The sequence below is a fragment of the Tachypleus tridentatus genome, chromosome 7 (assembly GCF_004210375.1).
Source record: "Tachypleus tridentatus isolate NWPU-2018 chromosome 7, ASM421037v1, whole genome shotgun sequence".
Taxonomy (NCBI): Eukaryota; Metazoa; Arthropoda; class Merostomata; order Xiphosura; family Limulidae; genus Tachypleus; species Tachypleus tridentatus.
In genome coordinates, this window is record NC_134831.1 from 41,183,912 (window position 1) to 41,200,704 (window position 16,793).

The 16,793-nt window shown below is 31.0% G+C and overlaps 1 protein-coding gene across 7 annotated transcripts in view; it reads right to left on the reverse strand.

Moving 5' to 3' along the window:
- dom (domino helicase) overlaps positions 1–16,793 on the reverse strand; it is a 103,558-nt gene that overhangs the window by 54,225 nt on the left and 32,540 nt on the right. For 4 of the 7 annotated variants that reach the window (XM_076511268.1, XM_076511264.1, XM_076511269.1 and 1 more), the window contains exons 4-14: positions 15,759–16,057; positions 12,770–12,955; positions 12,291–12,431; positions 10,686–10,896; positions 8,475–8,740; positions 7,609–7,744; positions 7,349–7,453; positions 5,347–5,441; positions 1,986–2,105; positions 1,338–1,515; positions 922–1,058 (exon numbers count right to left, since the gene is read on the reverse strand). In XM_076511268.1, coding sequence (XP_076367383.1) covers positions 922–1,058; positions 1,338–1,515; positions 1,986–2,105; positions 5,347–5,441; positions 7,349–7,453; positions 7,609–7,744; positions 8,475–8,740; positions 10,686–10,896; positions 12,291–12,431; positions 12,770–12,955; positions 15,759–16,057 — 1,874 coding nt within the window. Of the gene's footprint in view, positions 1–921; positions 1,059–1,337; positions 1,516–1,985; positions 2,106–5,334; positions 5,442–7,348; positions 7,454–7,608; positions 7,745–8,474; positions 8,741–10,685; positions 10,897–12,290; positions 12,432–12,769; positions 12,956–15,758; positions 16,058–16,793 lie in introns of all 7 variants that reach the window. The other 3 variants (XM_076511267.1, XM_076511262.1, XM_076511265.1) reach the window with 1 other exon arrangement.

Consider the following 16,793-nt stretch of genomic DNA (forward strand, 5'->3'; position numbering starts at 1 on the left):
TCACAGTAGAGATGTGATCAAGATTTCTACTGTCTGAGCTTGGCACATTTGATGTATTAAATATAACAATAATCCTGAATTTTGCTTCTATGGAAAACCACATTTTACATCAAAGAAGTAAGACATATCCTATTAAATATTTTAATTATGAAACACTTCTTTAATTTAAGCATAAGTACTTGTTCTAAGCCAGGACATACTAGAAGATGGTGTGAATCAAGAAAAAGGTGGAAATTTAAAACAACAATATCTTCATTCCCTGCATTGTAGCTAAATATTTTGTTATTATGATGGTAAACAAGCCAAAATGCTGAGAATTTTATTTACAATCTGATTTGTAAAATTTTGTTGTGTTAACTTTGTTAAAAATAAACTATTACAATACCCACTGCAGTAATGATATAGGGTTTATTCTTTAAAATATTTTAATAACTGGCAAAGTTTAATGTGAAATTGGTTTATTTCTGGACTACTAAGTTAGCATGCTGGTCAACTCATTTCAGAGATGCATCCACAGAGAGAGCAATTTTTCCTTGATATTAGATGATTACCGCTGAATATATATAGTGCATATGTGAAGAATGCCTCTAACTTAATGATTATACTGAATAACTTTAGTCTATTTGCATTTTTTTTTGTGTGTGTGTAGGAGCTCTACAAATTGCTCCAGTTTTCTTTATTTTGTTCAAATAAACACACTGTTCTGTTCACGCATGCCCAGTGATTGCAAATTAGTTTTCAATAAATTTATTAACACAGGTCACATAATAAATAATACAGTGATAAAGATATATACCTGAACTTGTTAAAATATTCACTCCAACTTTTCAACCCAATAAATGTAATGTTTATAAATGTATCACAGATTATGAGAAAAAAATAAAAAATCACGAGCTACTGCACAAAACCACCTTTGTTTACCTGTCTTTTCTGCTTTCTCTCTTTTGGGTTTCCATAATAAGTAAGAATTTTAAAAGCTGGACACCACTTCTTGAATTCCATTTCCCAGTTTAGCATAACACTTGTTGGCACGACAATAAGATGAGGACCCCAGTTACCTAAACAAAAAAGAATTTAACACACTGAATAAACTAAATGACTATGACTCTCTTAAGGTAGCCAAATGCCTCGTCATCTAATTCGTGACGCGCATGAATGGATTAACGAGATTCCCACTGTCCCTATTTACTATCTAGCGAAACCACAGCCAAGGGAAAGGGATTGGAGAAATCACACTGAATAAACTAAACGACAAGGCCAGCATATCATTCACCAATTTTAAGATGGAATTTAGGCCTAACACTACAACTCATAGAAATTTTAAACACTTTACTCACCTTTTTCACATGCTTGATGTGCAAGTACTGCAATTGTTTGAATAGTTTTCCCCAATCCCATCTCATCTGCCAAAATTCCATTTAGTTTTCGGTCATGCATTGCCACTAGCCAATCAAGACCAATATGTTGATACTCTCTTAACTGATGCTTCAGAAGAAATGGAACCTTTGTAAAAACCTGAAATACAAATAAATATCTGTCAGAGATGATTAAAATATCATACACAAATCAAAATCTATCTAGTATTGAAATACACTGTAAAAAGAAATATATTTATAATTATTATTTGTCATGACTTGAGGGTACCGAGTTTGTTATTTTGTTTAAAGCTGTTATCACTACCACCATTAAAAATATTTTAAAATGTTGATCTATACTGCAAAGGTTATTATTTTTACTATTATTAACTTGATTTTGATAAGTGCTGATTTAACCAGTTAACATAAAGTTAGCTGGTTCCTAAGAACAGCAATACAACATAAAACTGGCCCATTAATAATAATAAAAAAAACTCTTCAGTCGTTCAAAAAATTCAAACTGTGATATAAAGTGAAATAATTAGACATCTCTTAATAGCATTAAATTATGTAATATATGTAAAGGAAAGAAATATATTTGCAATTCTTTAAAGAAACTCTGATCTTTACCTGAGTTGTTGATAGGGTATTTCCTTTGGGTTGAAAACTTTCAGCAGCAGCTGCTATATCTGTAATTTCTCGACCTGGCCCCTTTGAGGTTTTGTCATCAGTGGTTTCTGGTTTTTCATCCTGAAAGACAACCAGGTATTTAGTTTAGCAGTTTATTACTCTTCTTTGAATACACTAAACATTTAAAGGTTTACTTACTATACACCATTCCATCCAGCTCTCAATCATCTTGAACACTGAATGAAAAATAAATAACCAACGAAATCTGCATGTTTTTCCATTACGTTATTTCACTGAAACACTGCATATAGCATATCTAAAAAACAAATTTTTGTCTATTTTGGTTTAAAAAATACCATGTTTTTACCTTACTGCTTAAATATCTATATATATTGGCTATATAACGGTTTTATTCTCTCAATTTCATTCAAAACATACATCAAAAGGGTAAATTAATTTTAAAAATAGACAACACTTCATCAATCCAACAGATACAACAGCAGTAAAATTCAATTGTTTTACTTCAATAACATTAACCCCTTCTGGGTTCTGTGTAACCACAGTGAAGGGTTCTTGGCTTTAATTTTTTCCCCAAAAGTTCCTGCGAGATTTTCAAGTATTCCACAGGTAGATATTAAATAAACTCACATAAAGCACACTGGTGTCAATAAAAATCTTTATTTACAGTTTATGTTGCATGTTATTTCCTTTTATGAGTGCAAGGTAATTTTCATGATAAGATTCAAAATATTTTTTTCATTTGAAAATTTTTTAAATTTGATTTGTATTCAGGATGTTTTATGGATTGTGCAAATAAAAAAAACAAACTTTGTATATTATCTTTTATTATTTTTGTACCCTAACTGCATATATTTTTTGTGGAATAACTGCATATTGTTACAGTATTCTCCTATTTATACTTTTGCTTTATTGCACTCTGAAATATGTCAAAACTTTTGCCATATATTGCAAATTACACGGCAAACATGCAACTGATATTAAGGTATTAAATTACATAATGCTTGAACTCCTTGAGAGCATACCTAAATTATAATTACATCATTACTATCTATTTTACTTTATCTAACCTAAAGAGGTTTAAAGTTTTACATTTCAGATACATTTACAATAATAAATAAAGTACTTACAAAAGTCCCTTTTTTTTCTATGAAAATTCGATGAAATTCAACCCCACTTTTTATATAATGGTTCTACTGTACTTAATTTTTAATTAAATAATGCATTGAATAATAACATGCAAATAACAAAACAAGCCTCTATAATTATCACACATTTTCTGGTTCTCTAACTATGGGACAAAAACTTAAAAATTCAGCTAACCTTCTCCATGCATTTCCTGTGTGAATAATGTTTGAACTGGAAGGAAAATAGACAATTCTCTGTACAGAAAATGTAATATAATACATCATTTGATAGAAATGTACTTTGGCTTGCTATTGCTATAAATAATGTTGTCTTATATGTCACAGAGAACTATTTTCAAGTTCTGAAAGAGAGCAAATAGCATATGGGTGTAGCAAAGGAGGGTGATTTTGTAACTTATTGCTCTGTACCTATATATATATATAGGCTATGTAGATTATGCTTTGAGTGATGACAACAGTATATTGAATAATGTATGTTCCATTTCATACTCCACAGAGGGGTGTTGAATAAATTAGAGAAAAAAACAAAATAATACATATCACTGTTCTCACACTTGGGGTGATTGAGAATTTTAAAATATTTCCTTACAAAACTATGAGCTTAAGAATTAAATAATACCAAACATTAATAATAAAGTAATTTAATTAGATTTTGAATGCAACTCTGTGAAAGGCCGTGGCATACACACTTTAACCCACCCAAGGCGAGAAGTTAATCATGTGGCTTTACATTCATGTAATTCACTGTCATTAATGAAACCTGGGAGGTTCAGATCTTGTATGTCTCTGTATATGTGTGTGGCGAATAAAGATTAAGACTGACAGATGGTGTAAGAAACTAATATAATTAGTCAGAGGTTTGGACTTCCTGTTTTTAATGTAGTCCTTTCCTTTTGATGTTAGTTTACTTAATTCTATCAGTATTTATTTTCTCTAAAAATATATGCATCTATATACATTATTTCATTGGCCTTTCAGTCATGTCTAATTAACATTACACAAGTTGCAGGTGGATCATTATTTTGTAAAATACAATATTCTGGTTGTATTGTATATTCATATATTATTAGTATTTACAAATAAATTCTTCAATTTCAGTTATTTTTATTAAAACATACAAGAGTAAATACATAAATATAGAAAATGATCCTCTACTTATGATACTTGTAATCATTACAAAGTTTTCACTTGCTTGGCATAATAGGCTAAATATCACTAATTTTGCAAAGGAAGATTGTAAAAATTTTTTTTAGGTTAGATTATGAAATAAAACAATTACCTCTCCCCTTCAATCATACAACTACAGAGAATGTTTACATGGGTAAAACCTATTTGTAATGGTTGAGAAAATCACATTGTGGGAGGGGCTGAACTTTCAATTGATAATAAGCATGCCAATAGAATGAATCAGATGTACTCAAACAAGTATTTCCACAAATGGAAGAAGAGGGCAGGGCCACCTTGTTCTATTCCTTAAATATACCAGAAAATAAAAATAAGAGGTTCTTATTTTATATTCTAGCTTGTCAATATCAGTAACATTAGTTTCTATTTTGTAAGAAACCACAGACTATATTTGGGCATCACAAACATCTAATTAATACCCATACTGCATTCAACATACAACTTCACACAAAAATTGATCAGATTTTGTTTTCATATTTACTTTTAACTTAGGATATAAACTAATGTATAATACTAAAGCCTGAATTACGATCTACAATCTAACACCAAACTTACTGACATACATTTATAAAATAGCAGTTCAATAAAATTTTGAATATAAATCTACAAATGTAATGACATGCCCTCTGAACCTTATTCATAGCAATAATGTTAAATAATACACCCAAGAGCACAGAATAAGTAAAAAGCAGATACTATCTGATTATCATTATAATTTTTTGGTTTTCTAGTTATTCGATAAGAGATTGTAACTCAGCTTCTCAATGTATTTTCTGTGAAAATAAAGTCCAAACCGGGAGTAAGACAAGCAATTTTCAGTACAGAAAAAAGCATAATGTGTCATTTGATAGCTCAAAACTTCAGCTTTCTACAGGTTATAAATAACTTAGTATTAAACGTCAGAGAGAACTATTGACAATTTGTAGACAAGAGGATGTGACATGTGGGTATAACTAAAGAATTATGAGCTGCTCAGAGCAAGAGAGTTAAATACACACTTTATTAAATACCTGATCTTTTGCACCATCCATACTAGCAAGGTATTCCATGCCTACATCTACATCTTCATAATTTGAAATACTTTCTACTTCTTCTTCCTCTTCATCTGTTTACGAATCAAATATGACATAATCAGTAATTCAGTTATGGTGTAAATGTTGGTCAATAGTTCATAACTATAGCAATTAAAGCAGAACCAAAGAAAGAAGATTCACAAAACAAACCACAATATACAAAGAACAACTCAAGACAGTAACAGCATCTTTTATGCTATATAAACCAGTACCACTCTTTTCAGAACCAGCCAGTTGTTTTATTTTGATACCACTGACATGTTCAGCTTTTCAATCACGAATTAAACTTCTATACCAGGTCATAACTTTTAATCCTGTTTGTTAAAAAATAAAATGTTTCATTATATTCTGAATTCTTATATTTTCTCATTAGATTCTAAAATATGTAGCTATTTTAACCTTCTTGCAATTTTTGCAAATACAGATCTTTACCTTTAATATTCCCAATTATTTCTAGCTTATAAATCAGAATGTAATCAGATTTTTACACTCAGAAGTTCATGACCATTGGTTACCTCACCATAACATTGCTTTTACACACCTTTACATTTTATTAAAACTATTTGATTAGTTTTGCTTCGAGTTTTTGCACAAGGACAATCTGCGCTAGTCATCCTTAATTTAGCAGTGACAGACTAGAGACAAAACAGCTAGTCATCACCATCCACTACCAACTCTTGGGCTACTCCATTACAAATGAACAGTGGGATTGACTGTCATACTATAATCCCCCACATATGAAAGTGCAAAATTGTTTGGAGTGACTGGGATTTGAATCCACGACCTTCATACTGGGAGCCAAATGTCCTAACCACCTAGCCACACTACTTAATGTTAATCTCACATTAAGGAACCAACAAAATTAATGTTAACATCGGTGAAGTCAAGAATTTCATAACTCTTTTGCACTGCCAAAACTGTCCATTCTTGAAGAATGTCTAAGTCTGAAGTTTAATATGTAGGTATTTACACACACATAATTAAGATTTTAAGAATTACACCCCCCCCTAAAGTGTAAAAATTAATCTGACATATATATCCAGCAGTCCTACAAAATACATCAATACACAGATATCAAAATGAGCATATATTATTTAATATTTTCTATTTAATAATTGTTTTTTAACTAATTAAGAACAGAAAAAGGTAACTAGCATAGATAACTATAATTGTAGTCCAGGTCTTTTTTTTTAAATATGGCTGAAATGGATAAACCTTTCAAAAACCTGATGCTTTTAATTCAAACATTAGATGTGGATGGATGTGTAACATCAGAATGTTTAAAAAAGGCATAACAGGAGAAACAGTCACAATCCACTAAAATGACCACGATATCATGTTAATTGTAACACTTCTCCCATCTGTACTGAGTGGTTAACTTAAAAGCAACTATGTAAATACATGTATTAGCAGCTTATTTTACCACAGTATAAGATCACTTGTTTCTATGTAACAAGAATGGAGGCTACACTCTAAAATTTCTTTAATCTGAAGCATCCAGTAAGAGTGAGCTTAGATTTAAAATTAAAAATAGCATATGTGAAAGTGACAATGATTTACACAACTAAATATAAGTCCGTATCTTGTCCAACATAAAATTAACCTGATTTAATGCACATGTTCACAACATTTTAAACTTAAAAGATCAAATTACTCAATGATTTTAAAATGTAAATAAACAGCAGATTCCTAAAAAAAATAGTTAAAAAGACTTTTAACTGTAATTCTCAAACTGCCACATTACTGTAAATTAAATTACAGTAATCTGTAACTATTTGTAACTTTCTGTACACTCAATTTCCAGCTTTTTCTTGACAACCTAATAAAAAAAGGACTAAAAAATATTTGATTGCAGATAAAATTTCCAACAGTATCTTCCATAAAATCCAACCTAAAGTTTATAAAGAAAACATCAATATAAATATACTACTATACTTACCAATTTCACTGTCACTTGCCAAACTCTCACCAGACTCTGGAATTTCAAAGTCACTTGCATATGCACCTGCATATTTTTCATAAAGTTCTTCAATAGAACATTCCCCTATAAGAAGCAATGAAACAGAATTACATCAATATTAGGTACATTCTCTAAATGTCCATATTAAAACACTTCAGTTACATTCTTTAATAGTTTACACAGCCATAGTTACTCTACAGCTCAGTAATATTAATCAAAAGTTTCTCTATAACCAATACCTTCTTCTTGCAGGTCTTTTATTTCTGCTTCATAGTCTATGTTTTTCTCTTTTATCTCTTGTTCTTCTAATGAATTTTCATCATCCTCTTCTTCCTCACAACTTTCAACCTGGAACTCTTCATCATCTGTAACTTTCTGTACAAAAAGTAATATCAATATTTTAGATACTGCTTGCAAGAACATGATAATACAAAACATGTACAGCTACTAAAGAATGAAGTTCACTAAAGCAAAAACTATTCTTCTTCCCTTAACACCCAGTTGATAATTCAGTGTGACCAAATTCTGGTTGGGCTACAAGGTCTCATGGTTTCTGCTATTCAGGTTAAAATAATATATAATCCAACAGAGAATTTGATCTGTTTAGCTTAGAAAACTACATCTTATTGTGAAACAAATTTACCTCTTAATACCGTTTAGCCACAAAGAAGATAAATAATTTATATTCAAGCAGATCCCACATTCTGCCACCTTAGAGCAATGCATATAATTGTTTTATACAACTTTAGATCCAAACCTTATGTTATGCAACATGTGCAATCACTACCATGCTTTTGCATGCCAGATATTATAAGGAGTTTTTAATTCCATCTCAAAATTAAAAGAATACTAGAGAGCTCTTTTGCAAAATATATCTTCCAAACATGTCTCCATGATTTGTAGACTGAGACTTAAATATGACCATATTCAGTATTTTAAAATAATAATATTATTAATTACTAAACTCAGATTACTGAAAATGGAGGGATGGTTAAAGATGAAATCTTCCTAAAACTGAAACAAGGTAAAGATCACGTTGCAATAGAACATAAAACTTAAACCACAATAAGATCATTTCAAACACTATATTCAAATTTATGCCAACCTTTGCATTTTTAAGGTCTACACTTGACATTTTGCTCTTATCTTCTGTTTCACTTTCAGTGGCTGTTTCTTCTTCATTCATCAGAGGAGCAGGTTTCTCCAAAATTTCAGCTGGTAAAGTTTTCAGTAATTCCTCAATTGGAACCTCACTCTCTTTCTGAAGAAGATCTATCTCTTGGTTCTGCTCTTCTTCATTGATGCCTGCAGCTTCTTCCCTGTCAATTGTTTCTTCATCATCAGAACTGCTGCCTTCGGGCCGAAATTCATCTTCAATGGTCAATGCACAAAAGTGTAAACAAGTGTTATGTCAACAATATTTAAATGCAGTCATACGAGATACACACTGCAAGTTACACTAAGGTTTCAGTTTTTGGTTCTTTCATCTATAAATGTTTAAACACTGTCAAGCAAACAATAACAAGAATCTTCAAGGGACAATGTACAAGTTTGAGCTAACATAAAAAGAAATAGAGTAACAGGCACAATAAACAAAACAAACAAACTGTTTTACTTTTTTTTATCAACATGCCAAACAAGCTCACTAACAGGTTAATAAAAGCATAAAATCCTGACCTTTCAACAAAAACAACATGGGCAGGAACCCATAGTAAAAAATAAGCAAGCTGTAATAAAGAATTAGTCCAAGAAATTCCTAAAATCCACTTTTTCTGCTAGATGCCAAGTGAACAAATCTGACCAGATGACCGTTAACTATGTTTTAAAGGAAAACATTTGACACAGCATTGCACGAGAAAGAAAAAATAGCTTAAAACTATAAATTATTTAATAGATATCAGTTTTAAACACTTTCATTATGAGTTTTTTTTTCCTTCTTCTGTTGATACATTGTTTGTTTGCAGTAAGGCACCACTGAAGGCCTGTGCATGCCATGGAGTTTTAGTGAGATGCATTCAAAATTGATGAAACAACTCTTTTATCACTGTATACTAAAGAAATTGGCATAAGAACACAGTTAATAATAATTTTAATAGTATATACATTTTACATTTTTGTAAAATAATATTGAAAAAATCCAAAATTTACCCTAATATATGAAGTAACATTTTCTCTGCAGATGTGCTCTCTTCTTCAGTTTATTTACCACCCCTCCAAGAAGTATGAAATTCAACATAAATTACTCATTATAATATTGTCATCCGTTAAGCAAAGTGTAATTTTTATAGCCTCCAATCTTTAAATCCTGCTTGGTTACAGAGCTATAAAACAGCAAATCAGATCCCTTTTGCCAAGCCCATCTATCATACCCTCTCTTTCATAAATTGCCAATAGTTCTTTTTGACACTTAATGTTATATTATTTATGACCAACAGAAAGCCAAGGTTTTAACCTATCAGTTTTCTGTATAGATCAGTTAATCAACAGAACCACTGCCAACTCTTAATCTATTCCAACCATATGAAAGGATTTTATCATCTTCCTGATAACAAACCAGCAGCCACAAATTACAAAACACAAGATTTTCTAATAATGGTTCACCTTGGATTTACAGTCCAGTATACTTACTACTGGGCCATAACTGGCTTTAAAAGTGAGATTCAACCACTTCCCCTATGCACACACAATATACAGGCCAATAAGTATCAGCTACACCTAGAGGACATGTGTAACTGCCTATCATTAATAAATATACTCTATTCCTGACCATGATGGCTTGATGCATTTATAATAAGGTTAGTCCCATCAAAAAAATGGCTGCTGAAACATGATCCCTGCTACCATACATAGGGTGCAGGGACCTGACCTAGAATGTTTGGTTACAAATGAGAAAACTTATATACTACTCAATGCACACACAATTTTATCAAGTTTACTGGATTGTAATCCAATCATTAAATGTAATAAATTGATTACTATAAAGGTTGTTGCCAGGCTCAAATCAAACAATATTGTATTGTGTGCATTTTAACACTGCAGATATCGTGATATTTATTGGGAAACAATATTTCATTACAAGTCTAATTTACAGCTATACAATTTAAACAAATATTTTATGAAAAACAAGGTTGTAAAATAAACTATAATGTCTTTTCAATTATTCTTATATGTAAAATTAACTAAAAACTCAAAATAACACAAAGTTCAACTACAATGCAACCAACTGTAATAACAAAAAGCTAAAAGTCAAAGCTTAAGATTATTTCAATACATGCCAAAAGTAACAAAAGACACCAAATAATGAGCAGAGACATACCAACAGATGATCCTGAGATGGGACTAGATGTTCTGGATTCCTGAACAGATGATCCTTTACTATTGACTGAGCTATCATGAATACTTCTGTTCATTCCTTGGGTTAACCATGAAGAGTACTTTTCTGTCTGGTCCACAATAAAATTCAAATGAAGGTCCAAGGCTTTCTTCCTTTTTTCTTCAAGTCTTGTCTGTGTCTTGTACTCCACCAACTTAAAAAGTCATAATGCTTAAATACTAAACTTTGTTAATAAATAATACAACAGAAATATTCAAAGAGGTGTCACAATTTTAATAAAAACAACTATTTATTTTTAGAATATCAATTACTTCAAACTAAAAAACACATTAAGCTTTACAATTAATACACTTGATTACTGGAATTTACTAATCAATTATATTCATTCCAATAAGTTATTATCAAGAGATTCAAACAGTTGAAATAATCAAAAATAGTCACAATCAGAAACACTAACATTCGATTACTTAACCACTTTCATAAGTCATGACACTAAAAAATTAAGATGTATAATCTTAAAAATGTTGAGAAATCACTGTGGCAATATCACCACACATTACTTTCAACTAGATGATTACTTTCACGACACTAAAAATGTATCTCAAAATGGCTAGTACGAGTATTAACTTTTTTACTCATAAAGCAGAGAACAACATTTTGATCTTTCAAGATCATCTTCAGGTTAACATCTGTCTTCCTGCAATGAAGGGTGATAGAGATGTGGGATGTTGTGAGCTTGGGCACTCACACCTCACTTTCCTAATTGCTATTCCTATACCTACTGCTACTATCTTATTTGTATGACACTCAAAAGGCAAAAAATATGAAAGATATTATAAGCAAGAAGGATCATGGACCCTATGAATAAAAAACAGCCAAAACTGTATATGGCACAGCCTTCCTAGAACCACTGCAGATCAGCTCCTCCCACAGTATAGCTTTATCATTTGAAATAAACGTTTCCTTGCTTTGTCCAACATAAAACATGGAAGATATGAAAAAATGTATCATGCTGATTGCTTTTTCAAAAAATGTACTTCACAGTAAATGCTGTGAAATATTTGTTTTACTTAGGACAAAATCAGAAAGCTTAAAATGTGATGTTTTTGATTAATAATTAAGATGTGAACTTCACAGTCACCTTGTAATTGAGGCTAACCACATGCCCCTTTCACCTTACTCTAGCCTGTTGCATTACATAGAATCCATCTTTGCATGAACACCAGATGTTAGCTTAAAGTTAACACTAATTCTTGCAATTAATACACCTGCAAGCTGCTCAGGTATAGTACTGATTTTGCAGGCCTAAAAAGGATGCTATGACAGTCAATTTATTTTTCCTTCCCATAGTTTCTGAAAATGAGGGTTGCCTTTCATTCAAGATCATCTATTTATTCAGAAAGTGTAGATGCATATTATACATTCCTTATCTGGAAAACCCTAAGGATCTGAATAAAGAATGTTATCTTAAAAATATAATAAAGCAACTGCTAATGTCTTATGAAAATGCAACTGGTCACAACCCCATTTCACAAGTTTAAAAAAAAGAAGTGTACCAATAATAGTGAAAACAGATTTAAATCATACCTTTTCAATATTTGCCCAAAATTGTTTAATTTCTTTGGCAACTTGACCAGCTATTCTTTTAAGCCTTTGTAGCTCTTCCTTCTCTGCCTTTTCTGCTTTCATCTGTCTCTCTTGATGATATTTGACAACCATTTTTGCACACTGAAATACAGAAAGTAAATGATGCACTAAAACATAACAGAATGGAAAAGTGCAACTGAATATATAATTTTATAACAAACAAATAATAACTAATAATTCATACTTCTTTCTGTGACAACCTGATTCAGAAGAATGTTTGACATGTTGCATGAGAGATTTTTAAAAGTTAAATACAATAACATTTTTACTTTTTCCTACTGGTTAAGTTGACATATTTTAACTATAAACACAATTCTTATGCTGTTCATTTTCAAAACCAATATACCATAATAAAATATTTATAATTAAACTTCCAGAAGACTACCATTATGTCACAAACACATGGATATTACACAAACCTTTTTAGCAGCAGCTTTCTTCCACTTTCTTTCTTGTGCAAAATCAGTTGCTAACCATACCATCTCTTCTAACAAATAATCCCAGTGTGCCTTTGTTCTTGGAGGTTCTTGAACCTTTGGTAATCTCTTTGCTGACCACAAGCCTTCTTTTCTTAATTCTGATATTCTCTGTACTACATATGCTTCCTGAATTTAAAAAAAAAGATCACAAAACATTTGTAACACACATTCAGTTTGTTTAAAATACACACAACAAAAAAATTTACAAATTTTATATTTGATTTCATAAAATTATATTTATATATTTCGGCTTACAATTATATTTGTTAAGATTCTATTGAATACATTAAACATACTACTCTCACATTCAAGTGCCAAAAGCAGACTATACCCTACATAGCATATCAGCAGTAAACGAGTTAAGACATTTCTTTCTGTCACAAAGAAATGTCTGACTTCTCATCTTACAATTTTCCCATCAGAATCAAGTAACACAGCCTCGATGTGGACTGTACTAGACACTTCATAAAGCACTAGTAATGGAAATTGCAGCACTTAACTTAAAACATAAGCACACACACACACACACACAGTTTCCTCATTTTGTTCAACACAATAGCAATTAACAGAAGATAAGAAAATATGTATATGTGCAGACTTTTTTTTAAAAAAAAAACACTTAACAGTAAATAATGCGAAATTTTTCTTTTACTTAAGACCAAATCAGAAAGCTCTTCTTTCTAATGAAACATATATTTAACAAGTGCTTCTGAGGACCAAATATGTTATCCTCTAATCACAATTTACCAGCTTTGAGTAAAACTGTTTAAATTCCATCCAGCTTTACAAGAAAAGTTTGTGTATGAAAAACTCTTGCAAAATTATATGAAACATGGAAAAATCATTGCATTAAAACAGCAGGAGTAAACAAAAATGATGCACTAGTTAAAATATCCCAGGGTATAAGCTATAATGTGAGATATAAAATGTACCCTTGATATTGGAAGTGACAGCAAAAATGAGATGGGGATACACTGTTGTCTTAACCTTCATTTGCAGGCTCAAAAGCCCACAATGTTCCACATCTATATTGCCCTTCACTGCCTGCAGAGTCATGGGAAGGTGACTGCTCTCCCAACTTAAAAAAACAAAAAAATTGAAATAAAAACAAGAAAAAGGAAATAAGGTACTATCATTTGGAGATAAGTATGTTGAAAATGCAAGTCTTGAAATTAGCATTCTAGCCCCCAATATGGAAGAAAAGCACAAATTGAAAGCACAGTGTGAAGCAACCATCTAGCTATCCAAAAAAACTAGTACAGCTCCCAACTGCCAACCATTCACCAAGTCTACTGTGACTATCATGTTCTAAGCAAGCCTTTATATACAGCAAGGTGTGCATCTGCATAAAGTAATACCAAGTTGTTAAATGACCTTATTTATGACTAAAAATAGTTTAGAAATTTTAAGTAATTCTCTAATTTATATTTATTTAATACATTCATATATTTGTATCAGAACAGTTTAATAATTTTATTTAAAATGTCTTTATTAAATCCATTAACTTAATTCAGGTATCAGTATTTCAATATTACTGATAAAATATTGTAAATTTTTTACAAGTTTTACAATATCTGAATTATTCAAAGTTACAATGCTTACAACAAAAGGGTATGGTGCATTACTATTAAATGAGGGTAAACTAAAATTGGAAAGGCAAAATATTTTCTTTTATCAAAAAATATTTATATTGATATAAATTATTTTAATTTCTAAATAAAAAAAACATTTCTGTGTTAGATATTAAATTATCTTCACTTTCTAACTCTGCTGGATAAAGTGTTAATAAAATTATTCATTTCAATCTGAACTTCATAACAATGTCTTCATTTACACTGAAATGGTAAAATATATTGTACCACACCCTCCTTTGCAATTATTCAGATATTGTGATATTTGTAATAAATTACATTATTTTATCAATAATGTTAAAATACTGATACAAAAATGAATAGTTAATGGACTTAATAATGAAACTTTAAATAAAACTATTAAATTATACTGCAACAAATACAAAAATGTATTAAACAAAAAAAATAAAATTTATAATTATTTCTTGTTATGAATAAGGCCACCATTTAACAACTTGACACTACTTTATCCAGATGTACACCTTGCTGCATATAATGGCTTGTTTAGAACATGACAGTCACAGTGAACTTGGTGAATGGGTGGTGGTTGGGAGCTATACTAGTTTGTTTGGATAGCCAGATGGAATGCTTCATGCTGCTATTGTTTGTTTGCCATGCTGTCAATTAGTGCCTTTCTACCATATTAAGGGCTGGAATGCTAACCTTAAGAGGCAAGATTTCAACTTACTTACCCCCAAATAATAGTACGATGTTTTTTTTTTCTCATTTCTATTTCTTTTTTTTTTCTTCTTCAAAGAAAAAACACCTTCCCACAACTGTCTGCCTGCAGTAAAGGGTGACATAGATCCGGGACATTGTGGGCTTGAGCACTCAAATCTCGCTTTCCTAATTTCTACTGCTACTCTTATTTTTTATGTGAGCCTGGCAAATGGAGGTTAAGACTGATAGGCAGTGTATCCCCACCACAATGTGATCCTACTTTTTCAGTCACCTCCAAAACCTAGGGTACATTATAGCTTGTACCTGGGATCTTTTCAATTAGTGCAGTGATTTCTGTTTAATTTACTTTTGTTTCAGCCTGTTTTTTTAAGTTACATACACACACACAAGAGAAAGAGAGAATCAGAGTATAAATAATAATGAAAGCAAATATATCTCACTAAAATTACTGTAAGCAAATATGAAAAAAACACAAGCAAGTCCACTTCAAGCATCTGGAGATGGAGTTAATATTCACACAAACTCAGATAGATGAAAGAGTTGCTAAAACTACTTAGTATTTGGATACATGGCATACACAAAGAAAACCATACCATATTGGTTTTTTGTCAACACACCTGTTTTGCTCTTTCTACTATTTCTTCCTGTGAACCAATGGTGGAATCGTAAACAGCTGACAGAGAATGCTGTCTTGTTGTAAACCTATTTGGAAGGTTTTGAAATGCTGTTGGGCTGGACTTGGGAGGTTTTGAGGATCCATGAGACACTGATAGTGCTGTTAAACTAGGCCTAGATGTAGTTGGTGTATGTCCAGTAGTTGATATTGTAAGTCTTGAGGAAGATGTTAACTGACTAGATGAAGTGAAAGATGATATAGTCCTCGGCTGAGATCCAAGGTCACCTGCTCCTGGACGCCCTAGGAAAATGTGACAGTTTTACATACAAAAAAATATTACTAGGATAAAACTACTGCAAGGGAATAAAAAATGAGTAAATCAATCAAAAGCATTATTCTCACAAATCCAATATAATTTGTAAAGTAAAATGTACATGTAATACCTCATAGTTAATACACACAGAGAAATCCACACTAAAGAAGAAAAAAAAAAGCTCCAATAAACAGTAGTTTGTGAAAGGAAGTAAAACATTACTGGGTATTTTTCATTACAAAAGTTGGGTGAAGTAAAAAAACAAGATTGGGACTTTAACAAACTACCCAACAATGCAATAATCATGAACTCGCAACAAAAGGTTTGTGATTTTTGGCTATTATCTACAATAATGATATCAACAGTTACACTTGTACAAATTATATGTACACATCTTTATGTTAACACACTTCACTTGATTTACTTTAACCCTTTCAGTGCTGAATAAAAATTTATAATGTTAGCCTGAATATATATTTTTGATACTTCAACTAATTATGGTATCAGTACTAAAAGCATGATATCTCAGCAATAACTCAACAAAAGTCCCTGAAATGTTCAGTGATTGTACCCAATACACTATATATGTTAAATTCATTACATAAGAATAATAGGAATAAAGGAAGACACCTGATACACAACGAAGAAGTGCCATGTAAAGCACAATAATTTATTATAAACTGTATACAATTTGTGCAACAGCCTGTTGATAGTGGTTATGAT